General features: G+C 40.2%; 2 protein-coding genes across 3 annotated transcripts in view; one reads left to right on the forward strand and one right to left on the reverse strand.

Moving 5' to 3' along the window:
• Positions 1 to 5946: 5946 nt before the first annotated feature.
• rfc4 (replication factor C (activator 1) 4) lies at positions 5947 to 10032 on the reverse strand. 2 transcript variants are annotated; one of them, XM_052568415.1, is made up of 12 exons: positions 9878 to 10032; positions 9603 to 9726; positions 9359 to 9437; positions 8262 to 8341; positions 8031 to 8150; positions 7792 to 7935; positions 7602 to 7722; positions 6718 to 6843; positions 6568 to 6648; positions 6382 to 6495; positions 6113 to 6234; positions 5947 to 6052 (listed from the first exon to the last, which is right to left on the reverse strand). In XM_052568415.1, the coding sequence occupies exons 2-11, from the start codon at positions 9716 to 9718 to the stop codon at positions 6139 to 6141; spliced, it is 1077 nt and encodes a 358-aa protein (XP_052424375.1). In that variant the 5' UTR covers positions 9719 to 9726; positions 9878 to 10032; the 3' UTR covers positions 5947 to 6052; positions 6113 to 6138. The 2 variants fall into 2 exon arrangements, with proteins under 2 accessions (XP_052424375.1, XP_052424374.1); XM_052568414.1 differs by having other exon boundaries at positions 5947 to 6234.
• Positions 10033 to 11272: 1240 nt separating this feature from the next.
• LOC127968478 (son of sevenless homolog 1-like) overlaps positions 11273 to 13887 on the forward strand; it is a 32290-nt gene continuing 29675 nt past the window's right edge. The window contains 1 exon segment of the mRNA XM_052569740.1: positions 11273 to 11908. Coding sequence (XP_052425700.1) covers positions 11822 to 11908 — 87 coding nt within the window. The 5' untranslated portion in view covers positions 11273 to 11821.

The following is a 13887-nucleotide window of genomic DNA, read 5'->3' on the forward strand; positions in this document are numbered from 1 at the left end:
CCAGCTCCACTCAGTGTAACTTGTTTGCCAGGTGCAATGAGCTGTCAGCGCAATAAATTAATCATATCTCACTGAATTCCTAACTGATTTTGACGCGGATTTTTTTGCTGCAAAGGTCATTCATGAAGTTATGATATAGGACACACGATTCGGCGTATTTTAATATTCATAATAGGCTTTACAGTTACATATTCTATTCTGATAGAAGATATAAATGACCAGACGCCCAAAATATAAATATGTGAGGTAGAATATTTATAAATCACACACTATAAATATATAATAAAGAAGCAGAAACAGATAGTTGCAGTAAAATAAGATATTTAATAAGTTGAAGAAACAATTTATTATAATTTGTGACATATACACTCTGGTTCTCTCCCTCTCTCTCTCTCTCTCTCTCTCTCTCTCTCTCCCTCTCTCTCTCTCTCACACACACACACACACACACACTCTTCTCCCTCCCTCTCCATCACACACACACACACACACTCTCTCTCTCTCTCTTCTGTGACTGTTGACACCTGAGGAGCTTGTATTGCTGAAGCTTGGCGCATCACCCTCTCTGCAGCTCTCAGCACCTTATAATAAGAATACAAATAATGCATATTTATTAGCGCTTTACACAGTACTCAAATACACTATACAGAACAGAAAAAATATGAACAAAGCAACCTTAATATACATTACTTGCTGATATCACGTGTGCAAACACAAATAACAGTTATTATGTTCTGTCGAACAATGTATGTACTCAGATTGGATTTTGTTGGTATTAGGCACTTAACGTTACCTAACGCTAAAAGTAAGTTTCGTGCATCTAACAAGTGTTTTTTCGAACTTCTTTCTGATCTGAATAGTAATAGTAAGTTATGTGAGAAACACTTGAGTTGAGATACATAGTCTAACTAATGTTAGCTAGCTACGCTTTCAGTACAGTACTATCAAAGATCCTTGCTCCTTCTCAATTCTCTGGATTTAAGGGACAAACTACAACCAATAGTACAATAGTAATGTTAAATCTTACTTGAGAAAAATAATCCCGAGCCGTACTTGCGATGCACAAAAATCGCTGGCGCCGATACAGGATGGCTGCCTCCGTGACGAGCTCCGCATATGTTTTTGTGTTTTTGTTAGTTTGTCCTGTCTTTAGTTATATTCCTGCCATCAGTTTCACCAGGGAAGAACTGCTGAACATTCGGCAGAACGCACCACAAGATGTTTTTCGGGATTTCAATTATTCAGATGTTTTAGTGAACGTTGTTATCGGAGGAGCGGCGGCGCTGATCAAGCGCTTCAGGACGCGCAGACGGGGGAAGCGAGCGGGAGCGCTCGTCAGACTCAGGAAGCGCGGATTTCGAACGCCGTTGCCTAGCATCCATCTGGCAAATCTCCGCTCTCTACCCAACAAAACGGACGAACTCCTTCTGCTTTCTCGGACTAATAAGGATTTCACACACTCTGCTGCTCTGTGTTTCACGGAAACCTGGCTGAATGACGCCATACCGGACAGCGTGCTCCATCTGTCGGGCTTTCAGCTGTTTAGAGCGGATCGTGAATCAGAATCCACTGGGAAATCGCGCGGCGGCGGGACATGCTTTTACATCAATGAACGGTGGTGTACAGATGTAACTGTGTTAAAGAAGACGTGCTGCTCAAATCTCGAAACACTATTCATTAACTGCAAGCCGTTCTATTCGCCGAGGGAGTTTCACTCGTTCATTCTGGTCAGTGTTTACATCCATCCGCAAGCTCATGTGAGCTCAGCTTTACAGAAACTCGCTGATCAGATCACAGAGACAGAACAACAACACCCGGACTCTGTTTTAATCATTCTCGGGGACTTTAATAAAGCCAATCTGTCCCGTGAACTGCCAAAATACAGACAGCATGTTACTTGTCCCACAAGAGACAGTAATATATTGGATCACTGTTACACCACAATAAAGGATGCATTTCATTCTGTTCCACGAGCAGCTTTGGGACGTTCTGATCACCTTCTGGTTCATCTTATACCGTCCTACAGGCAGAAACTAAAATCAGCTAAACCTGTATCAAGGACTGTAAAAAGATGGACTAATGAAGCAGAGCAGGATTTACAATCTTGTTTTGACCTCACTGATTGGAGTGTTTTTGAAGCTGCTGCCACCGATCTGGATGAACTCACAGAGACCGTAACATCATATATCAGTTTCTGTGAGGATATGTGTATTCCTACAAAGACTCAACTAATTTACAAAAATGACAAACCGTGGTTCACTGCAAAACTCAGACAGCTCCGTCAGGCCAAAGAAGATGCTTACGTGAAGGGGGACAATGTCTTGTATAAACAGGCTAAATACACATTGGAAAAGGAGATCAAAGTGGCAAAGAGGAATTATTCTGAAAAAATAAGGACTCAGTTCACTTCCAACGACTCCGCATCAGTGTGGAAAAGTCTAAAGAAGATCACCAATTACAAGACACCACCCCCCAGCACTGTAGAGAATCAACGACTGGCAGACGATCTGAACGAGTTTTACTGCAGGTTTGAAAGAACACCCATCACCTGCCCTGAACGCCTCCCCCAACAACCATTCACACCCTTCACAGCTCCTGCAACCAGCCCTGAATGCCTCTCCAATCAAGCACTCTCACCATTCACACCTCCTGCATCCCCCCTCTCCCCCACACCTGCAATTCAGATCAGCGAGGATGCGGTGCGCCAGGTCTTCCGGAAGCAGAAAAGGAAAAAAGCACCAGGCCCAGATTGTGTTACACCAGCCTGTCTGAAATCCTGTGCTGACCAGCTGGCCCCCATCTTCACACAGATCTTCAACAGATCGCTGGAGCTGTGCGAAGTCCCTTCATGCTTCAAACGCTCCACCATCATCCCCATCCCAAAGAAACCCAAAATTACAGGACTAAATGACTACAGGCCTGTGGCTCTAACGTCTGTAGTCATGAAGTCATTTGAAAAACTGGTGCTGGCCCACCTGAAGGACATCACTGGGCCCTTGCTGGATCCTCTTCAGTTTGCCTACAGAGCAAACAGGTCTGTGGACGATGCAGTAAACATTGGACTGCATTATGTTCTGCAACACCTAGACAGACCGGGGACTTATGTGAGGATCCTGTTTGTGGACTTCAGCTCGGCCTTCAACACGATCATCCCAAACCTCCTCCTGCCCAAACTAAATCAGCTCTCCGTGCCCACCTCCGTCTGTCAGTGGATCAACAGCTTCCTGACAGACAGGCAGCAGCTAGTGAGGCTGGGAAAATACACATCCAGCACCCGTACAATCAGCACCGGAGCTCCCCAGGGCTGCGTTCTCTCCCCACTGCTCTTCTCCCTGTACACCAACGATTGCACATCTAAGGACCCCTCTGTCAAGCTCCTGAAGTTTGCAGATGACACCACACTCATCGGCCTCATTCAGGACGGTGACGAGTCTGCTTACAGACAGGAGGTAAAAGAGCTGGCTGTCTGGTGCAGTCTCAACAACCTGGAGCTTAACACCCTCAAAACAGTGGAGATGATCGTGGACTTCAGGAGAAACCCCCCTGCACTCCCCCCACTCACCATCATGAACAGCACTGTGACTGCAGTGGAGTCATTCAGGTTCCTGGGAACCACCATCTCTCAGGACCTGAAGTGGGACATTCACATTGACTCCATCGTAAAAAAGGCCCAGCAGAGGTTGTACTTTCTCCGCCAGCTGAGGAAGTTTAACCTGCCACAGGAGCTGCTGAAACAGTTCTACTCCACCATCATTGAATCCATCCTCTGCACTTCAGTAACTGTCTGGTTCAGCTCAGCTTCTAAATCTGACCTCAGAAGACTACAGAGAGTAGTCCGGACTGCTGAGCGAATCATCGGTTCAACTCTCCCATCTATTCAAGAACTGTACTTATCCAGAGTGAGAAAAAGGGCTGTCAAAATCACTCTGGACCCCTCACATCCAGCACACTCCCTCTTTGAACTGTTGCCATCTGGTCGACGCTACAGAGCACTGAGCACTAGAACGACCAGACACAGGAACAGTTTCTTCCCTCAGGCAATCCATCTTATGAACAGCTTATAATAACGGCGAACACACTACACTTTATATTTATATACACACACACTTTATTTATCTAACACACATACTTAGTATACACTTAAATCTTGCACACAATATATATGTACATACATAACTTCACTTTGTAATATACCTGCCTACAATTGTCATTTGTATATTGTCATTCACTGTCTACTTATTTGTATTTTTTATTCTTTTATTATGTGTTTTATGTTCTGTCGCTGTCATTCTGTTGTACTGCGGAGCTTCTGTCACGAAAACAAATTCCTCGTATGTGTAAACATACCTGGCAATAAAGCTCATTCTGATTCTGATTCTGATTCTGATTCTCCGCCGATAAGAACAGGAAAATGCTGCACAGTGCTCTGGCATCTTAACTGCTGCTACGCAACGAAACTAGGAGTACGACCGGTTCAAGATGGCGGCCGCAAATCTCGTCGCCCAGCGGCCAATAGGGCGTCTACTTATATGATGTCTATGGTTTGGAGTCCCGATCTGAATCAAATGTTTTGCGAACTCCGATGCCCCGATCAAATGATTCCTGAAACGCGCTTCGGAGTCCCGATCTGAATCAGATGTCGGAATTGTGAAATGTAAACATACAGTCGCGAGATAAAAATGTGCGATTCTAAGAAAAAAGTCGGAATTGCGAGATGTAATTTTACGATTGTGAGACTAAAAATGGCATATAAACTTAGAATTGAGACTTGCCATGAAGTGTAAGACAAATCAAGACTTGTGAGGAAAAAGTTGTAATTCGAATATATGAATTGACAATTACCTTTTTGCATTTTTAATTTAATTTAATGACTGCGGCAGCGAGTGCTTTCTCAGTGCTGGGACTGATCAACACACGCTCCAGAAACAGACCCATCTGAGACTACAGGCCAGCTGACAAAACAACTTTTACCAGTTACATAAATAATAATAATAATAAATAATAATAAGAATTCAAAGAGTTGAAATGAAAGCGTAGAAAACTAGGATTTTGTCTGTACAAAGGAAATATTTTTATATAATAATTATAAATCAAATATAATTATAATTATTTAGAATTTAAATAAGCGATCATAATTATTTAGATTTTGATTTATAAATAATGTTTACATTATAAATAATTATAAGTAAATAAGCTTTCAAACAATAAGATGTCAAACAATTGCATACAAAATAAAAGTTTTTGCTTACATAATCTGTGTGTTCTGTGTATATTATAAATACATACACACACATGCCTATATATATTTCAGGAACATATGTTTATATATTAAATAACTAAACATATATAATTTATTTTGCAAATATATATATAGTCACGTAAATACAAATATTTTATAAATATATTGTGTGAATATTTGTATATACATAAATATACACAGAACATATATTATGCAAACAAACTATTTTGCATGCAATAAATCGTTAGTACTAATTACGATATTTTGAAAATATTAAAGGGTTCTGTCATTATTTGGGGGGTGTTTACATAAGATTTCAACAACAACAAAAACAGTTTTTGGAAACTTTAGTTATCTCCATATAAAATACAAAACTATTATCATGTGTGATGTTTGTTGTGTCATCGCCACCTACTGGCCGGGCATTAATAATACAAGTCAATTTTGTGATCTGTGACCAGGGATCATTTCCAAAACATAATTTGTACACAAAACTTCAGTCTTTATGTAACTCTACCCATGCTTACTCTGAAGTGGTTTCTTTTTTTCAGCTGAACACAAAAGAAGATATTTTGAAGAATGTGGGAAACCAAACAGCTGCTTGTAGCCATTGAGATAGTATAGAAGTCAATGGGGACAAGCAAACAGAATTCTAATTTTTAAATGAATTGACCCTTTAAGTGATTAAAAACATCGCACAACACATATTAGAAAGAACGGTTTTTAATTACAAACTTTACATGTTCAAAAGTTGAAAACAACAGTCTACGCAGGCGTGTGTGGAATCAGCGCCAGAGCTGATTGGTCGCTCAGGTGTGACGGAGCAGCTGATTGGTCGCTCAGGTGTGACGGAGCAGCTGATTGGTCGCTCAGGTGTGACGGAGCAGCTGATTGGTCGCTCAGGTGCTGTGTGTGGCCTGCTGCATGATGACGGAGCAGAGACTGAGTAACTGCAGATACTCGTCTGCGCCGTCTGACAGACACTTATCCACCTCCTGAAACACACAAACACTAGAGATTTAACATCAGAATCTCACCGTGTGATGTTAATAAACTCCGGATCAGCAGCTGATCGTCTGAAGAAACAGACTTGATCAACAGATCCAGCAGATTGTGCTTTCACTTTGACAAAATAAACTTACAGCCATCTTCTCAGTGATGACAGACTTCTGCTTGTCGCTCAGCTTCTCGTCGATGATGACGTCGTGTAACTGGTTGAGGATGTTGTTGGCTGCGTATCCCTGATCGATCATGTCCTGCACAGATCAAGAGAAGGGTTCTAGATCAGAGCTGCAGAGCTGCAGGGAAACCCCTCAGAGATGACTGACCTTCACAGCGAGCTCCAGCTTCTCAAACGTGCCTCTGTAGCAGATCTGGAGGAGCGCCTCGATCACTTTGGGAGGAACCACCTGGAACAGAGTGGGAGTGTTAGGATGTGTTCCTGAGACGCTCGATCTGCGTCAGGACGGTTCCCTCACCCCAGCGATCTCCACGATGATCTGCTCCGTGATCTCTTGATCAGTGTTGAGTCTGGAGGCGCTCTGGAGGTAAGTTATGGCCTTCCTGAGATCTCCCTCCGACACCTTCACCAGCGCCTCGATGCCCTGCCGCACACAGACAAATATCTGTTAAATTCACAATATCACAACAAAAATACAGGAATAAAAACAAAACTTTAAACAGATGTTTTAAATAAACAAAATAATGAATTAATTTAAATAATGATTAAATAAAAAAAGATAAAAAAACTTTTAAATGAATGCAGATAATTGGGATAAACAAAAATAAAGAAATTAAATAATAAAAAAAAGAAAATCAATTTATCAATTAAAAAGAATAAACATGCAAGTAAAATAATTTAAACAAACATTTTGGTGAAAAGTAATTGGGATTTTTTCGTTACCAACCAAAATAAAAATAATTAAACAAATATTACATCAAATAAAAACATTTAAATCGCAAAATATACAATAGATGAATCAAATAAATTAAACAATTTAAAAAAATGCTAATAAAAGTTACAAAAAGGAAGAAAAATCTAACAAATTTAAGAAATAAAATAAAAAATATAAGAGATTAAATAATAAATGAAAATGTTATTTTACAAACACAAAAAAGAAAAAAAATACAAATTTAAACAAATTTAAATTACATATGTAAAAGATGAAATAAAAATGTAATAAAACTTGTTCATTTAATAGATACTGTGCTAAAGCATAATGTCCAAAAACCCAACTTTAAACATCTTTTATGTTATAATAAGAAGTTTAAATCTATTTTAAAAACTACACTTTTCTAACAAACACACAGAACACAATGAATAGAATAACTAAATGAAGGTGTGTATTAACCCCTCCATCACCTCTGCGGTGTACTTCAGGTTCTCCTTCCCACAGATCTGCAGCAGTCGCTCCTGCTGGATGTCATTGGCCAGCGGTTTGAAGCGGAACTTGGAGCATCTGGAGGTCAGCGGCTCAATGATCCTGTGGAGACAGCAGGAGTTAGTCTGTGCACAGCAGAGGCTCATGGGATTGCTGGTGGCTCACACGAACCGGCTGACGTAGTTGCAGATGAGGCAGAAGCGTGTGGTGCGAGACTCTTTCTCCATGGTGCGTCTGAGAGCCGCCTGAGCTGCACCGGTCATCGAGTCCGCCTCGTCCAGGATGATGATCTTAAACGGAGGACAGGGCTTCCCGCTGCGGGTCAGAGAGCAAACACAGTCGGAATAGACCTTTATCACGGTGTATATTAGAGCTGACGCTCGTGTTGATTGGCTGGAGGCTCATCTCACTCTGGACGTGCTCCGGCTGCGGTCAGCTGTGCGAAGCGCTTCACCTTCTCTCGGATCACCTGTATCCCTCGCTCATCAGACGCATTCAGCTCCAGCACCCTCTGACGGTACAGCTCGGGCCTGAGCGCGCACACACACACACACACACACACACGTCTCTGAGTCAGCGTCAGGAGGCCTGTCAAGTTGTCAAGTTGTTATTGTGACAGGTGTAAGAGTCGGGACACTTACCCATAAAGCTCTCTGGCGGCCGCTAGGATGGTGGACGTCTTTCCGGTTCCAGGAGGGCCATAAAACAGCAGGTTGGGCAGCTGCAAACACATTTAACATCACTTTTAAAAGATTCATAATCTGGATTTCATGTAATGTGGTTCAGATCACAGCAGGATAATAAGAGAAGAAACTCAGGAGTCAGTGTTCAGATCAGATCAGGAACTGTGTAGAGTTGATCATTTATAAACGAGCTGAACGTGCAGCTCTACTGAAGAAAACATGAGATCAAGTGTTGGTTTCATCCAACAGTGTCACTGATGTCAACTATATTCATATTTAGAATTACTTTTTAATTTGACATGTTACATTTCCTCCTTAATTTTACTCATTTCTGTGTTTGCTTTTTTGTGTGCATTTAATTCAGTTTTAGTACTTAAGCTTGAATTCAAATTTAATTTTTTTATGCTTTGGCAATTAAATAAAATAAGACAAATGTAAGTTTTATTAATAATACTTCAACTTAAAACCGAAACTTTGAACCGTCTTGGCACATAATTGAAATGTAAATCTTTTAATACTTCAGCACTTTTTATTCTGGCATTTTTTTTTTCCAAATCAAGAGTTTGAGATATTTTGTTTATGTTTTTAATATCGGTTTGGGTTTTAATAATTTTTAGAAATTAACGTTGGCAACTGATTGGAATAAAACAGTTACATGAGAGAGAGAGAGAGTTTTAGTACTTTAATTAAAATGAGAAGTTTTTCCTTGGCAACTAATTAAAATAGAAAAAGTTTAAGGGTTTTATATTTTGCTTTAGTAATTTCAGTACTTCAAGTTCAACTTAATGAACATTTTGACATTTGACTTGACAACTAATCAAAATAAAAATAACAAAAATTGTATACTGTGTTTTAGTACTTAGACTACAATTTAGAAATGTTGCTTTGGCAACTAATATAATACAGAAACATACATTTTATTGAGGTTAATGGTTATTTTGTTTCAACTGTTGTTAAGGAGTGTGCATGTTTTTTTGTGATATGTATTCAGTGTATGACGAGAGGAAGCTGCTGATTGGTTGTGAGATGTCATGTGATCACCGAGCGTCACGCACATCAGCGCCCTCTAGAGACTTCTTCAGTACTGCAACCACCTCCTCCTGGAAGGCTACTTCATCCACACACTTCGGCCTGCTGCACACACACACACACACACCAGAAATATAATTTTCTCGTGTTTCTTTGATGAATAGAAGCTTCAGAAGTGTCTGATATATATATATAAGTCTTCATCGTCACGTTGGATCAGTGTAAAGCTCAGTAGAAGTTTTAGTGTGTGTAAAGATGATTAAGGCTCACTATTTCTCCACCCAGGGCGCGCTCTTCTTCTTCTCTGCAGCTGATGAAGATGATGAAGAGGACGGTTTCTGAGCTTTTACACTCTGTGACGAAGATCCTTTCAGAAACGCCTGCATGTCTCCTCCTGTCAACAGCACATTCTTATTTATTAGCCGTTTTGATATTCATTGATGATATTTATCTGGACTTCATCATCGTCATTAGAGTCAGAATTCATCTTGAAGCCGCAGTCTCCGTCCACAAACACAAAACTATCTGTTATTAGACGTGCTCACCTGATGCTTACGCGAGGATAAATCAGAATAAATCACTTTATGATCAAATATTCGCGAATCAAACTCGCTCCTGAAGTTGTTGACAGACCGCGAGCCGCGTAGGATTCCCGCCAGTCGCGCACATGATGACGTCGGCACGTTTTACGTCACAAGCGCGCGCCTCAGACGTGAGTGACAGCGGCTCGTGATCACGTGATCAGCGGTTTCGATCTTACAGTCTATGGTTTCGATCAAATGACGCTGGTTTGTAATCATAATAACATTAATATTGTTCGTAATGATGCCCCACAGACAGGATTATTTACTTCGAAGCCATATGATCGTTCCGTGTTCATAAAATGCATTAGACTAACCGAACTCAACCTAAAAAGTTGATTTCATTTTTTGAGGATTTTTACTAAAGATGTTATTACAAAAGAATAGTGAGCACTTATTTCTGCTAATGAAGAAACCTTGAGGTGACCTAGAACAAGGGTTTTGAAAAAAACTGGATGTTTGTAGAAAATTAATAATACAACAAATTATTTAATTATCCTAACTGTAAAATAAGTGAATAGATTGAAATAAAAAATAAATAAAATAAAAATAAGATAAAAATGAAAGAATAGATAAAGATAGGAATAATAGAAAGCAAATTAAAGATATAAAGTGTAATAACACACTAGCTAACTAAATGTATTCAAATTAATTCAATAAATACAATTTTTATATTGATTAATTATTAAATAAATATTTTAAATAAATTATACTATAGTAAGAAAATGTATAATAAAAGATTAAAATAAAATAAATACTTTGAAATAAATAATAATGCCAATTTGTGTTCAAATAAATCAATTGTAATGATGAAATAATGCAAATATTAAATTAAATACCTTTAAAAAAAATAAAAGTAACAAATTATATTAGAAAATAAATTTGTAATAAAAATAAGATGAATAAGATAAATGAATAGATTAAAATAAATAAAAACGTATTAAAACTCATTTAAAAGTTAGGTTACAATAATAATACAACAGTACAGTACTAGAAATACTCTACTATACTATATTAGATTAATGCGTTGCAGTGATGGGAGTGATCTGCGATCGGCGTCCCTGCGCTCCGTTAGTTCTGTCTGACGTCATTACGTCATCACCCTCGGAACAGCTCCACAGCAGAGATAAAGCGAATTAAAATCTAAAAATCAGTGTCGTATCTGAAATCAAAATCATTGAGTGTATCCAAACTATTGTCATTTTTCAAAAACACTGTTCAAAGGGGTCAAGCTCTTGTTTTTTTGCTAATGTATATTTCGTATCTCACATTAATATCCTCGCTAAATGTGATATATATTGTTATACGCTGGATTTTCCTGCTGAAGGAGTGATCGGCGATCAGTTAGTTCGCCTGCGCCGCCCGTGCGTCATTGCGTCATCACACGCACAGTGTTTTTGCTTCGTCTCTTTCAAACCGCGGAGAGTCTCTTCGTTTACACCCTCGGTGTTTCCTCTCGGTGTGGACTCTCGCGGTTCATCCGGTGCTCGCGCGCTCGTGGCGGATCTCGAGGAGCGGCGCGAGGCTCGGTGACGCGGGACGCGGCGAAAGCGGAGGGTTTTCTGAGGCGAATTATTGCGCATGTTCATGAACCGCCCGAATGAACGCGGATCAATAATACACCGAGATCTGATCAAAACACGGCGGAACCCGACTAAAGGATCCGTTCTGTGATTGGAGTCCCACCGAGACGAGCCTGATCGAGCTGATCGATACCTGATCGATATCTGAGGAGATGTGCGCGCACTGATCGCCTCAGGATCGATATCTGATCGATAACACACGCTGGAGCACCTCAGGAGGATGCGATGGTCACATTAGACAGGTGTGCTCTTCCTCCTCCTCCTCAGGTGTGTCGGATCAGCTGGATGTGACACACACACACACACACACACACACACACACATCATGCAGGCTCCGCCCCTCCAGTATGATTTCTACAGTGAGGAGAACGCGCCCAAATGGAGAGGACTGCTGGTGCCATCACTCAACAAGGTGAGACAGCTGTCAATCAATCAGCACACGCCACATCCGCTATATTGGGACTCGAACCCACGACCTTGGTGTTGCGAGTAAACATGACAGATTGGTTTATTTGATCAGGCCTACATCAGAAGATAGCAGCACAAACCAGTCATAAGGGTCAGCTTTATGAAATTGAGAGTTATAAATCATCTCTCCAGTGATGTGTGGTTTGTTCGGAGGACAATATCTGTCTGAGATACAACTATTTGAAAATCTGGAATCTGAGGGAGCAAAAAAATCTAAATATGGAGAAAATCATCTTTAAAGTTGTTCAAATGAAGTTCTTAGCCATGCATATTACTAATCAAAAATGAAGTTTTGATATATTTACAGTAGGAAGTTTACTAAATATCTTCATGGAACATGATCTTTACTTAATATCCTAATGATTTTTGTCATAAAAGAGAAATGCATAATTTTGACCCATGCAATGTATTGTTACTAATATTAATAATCAGGAACACATGCACATCTTTGTTGTTCTTTCTCATCTTTTATGTTCACTTAAGACATATTTCCACAAACTATGGCCTTAAAAAGTCTTGCGAGGGGAAAGTCTTGAGGAACTGAACGAAACGAACGAACGTCTGTGATCGAGGAATGAATCCGATATCAGTTTGAATCAAGCTGAGTTTAATGCTGCAGATATCGGTGCATTTATAACACTATAGAGCAGCTGGGATCTGTTCTAGTAAGTTGTAGGTTGAAGTGATTCGTGTGTTATATTGAGACTTCTGAGGAAACCTGTGAGGTGTTCTGACAAGCCTGTAGATGACAGAATATATGCAAAGTGACAGATGATGAATGTTGGAAGGGCTGGAGCTGTCTGACTGGTGTTTTCGAGCTCCGCTGTGGACGAGGTCTGGCTCTGATGGACAGCTGCTGATCTGCTGTGTGTCGATCCAAGATGGCGGCGCTCTGGATGCAGTTTCAGCTCACACTCACTGTTCTTGGCAGCTTCTTCACGTTTCTTGCTTCCTTCTGTGACACTGAATCCTTAGCAACAGCAAAACTCAGAACTCTCTGCTCACGGGCTGCGTGTTAGCCCTCATGCAGAATCCATTCAGACGCTTTTAACTCAAACACATAGAGTCTATAATCCAGAATAACACTTCCTCCAGTGAAAGAGTGTTCTGGTCTGAATCAGGAGAGAAATCTGCACAGATCAAGCAGCGTTTAAACAGATCTAAACTAATCTGTGAGAGACAACAGCAGAATCACTTGTTTCACTGGAGGAAGTGTTATTCTGGATTATAGACTCTATGTGTTTGAGTTAAAATCATCTTAATGCTGGATGTGTTTCAGGTTTTGTCTTCTCCAGATGTTCACTGATGGACTGGAGTGCTGTGGATTATTGGGATGTTTTTATCAGACTCTCATTCTGACGGCACCCATTCACTGCAGAGCATGATGCAGTGCTATGATCTCTGATGATCTGAGGATAGATTGATATTAAGTGTGCTGTTGCTTTAATGCGTGGGTCACATGATCTTTGGTCAGTCAGCTGATGTCTGTGCTCGTTAAGCTCGTCAGCAGTCTGATTAACTCAAGTGTGTTGTGTCTGTTCTGGTGTTCGGTGACGGTCGGTGGACGATGCTCATCTTCAGTTCTTGTGTTTAGCTGCAAATTAAAGAAACGTTTTCCAAAGCACTTATTGACTTCTCACTTCATACACAAAAAACTGACCATTATATTTTGTTAATCCCATTAAAAATAACATGTATGATGCAGATTATTTTTTGAGTTTGAGTAACTGATTATTTTAGAAGATAGTTATAGAAGTAGCAGCCCAATTGAGAGTAATAATAATAATAATGCATGGCTCCACACAGCTGTGAAGCTCTGTTACTGACACACACTGCAGATTGATCGTGTGCCAGCAGGAGGCGCTGCTGGACAGAGATAAAGCTGTTTCCACAGCAACGACTGGAAACAAATAATCACAGCTC

The sequence above is a fragment of the Carassius gibelio genome, chromosome B11 (genome assembly GCF_023724105.1).
Source record: "Carassius gibelio isolate Cgi1373 ecotype wild population from Czech Republic chromosome B11, carGib1.2-hapl.c, whole genome shotgun sequence".
NCBI classification, from domain to species: Eukaryota; Metazoa; Chordata; class Actinopteri; order Cypriniformes; family Cyprinidae; genus Carassius; species Carassius gibelio.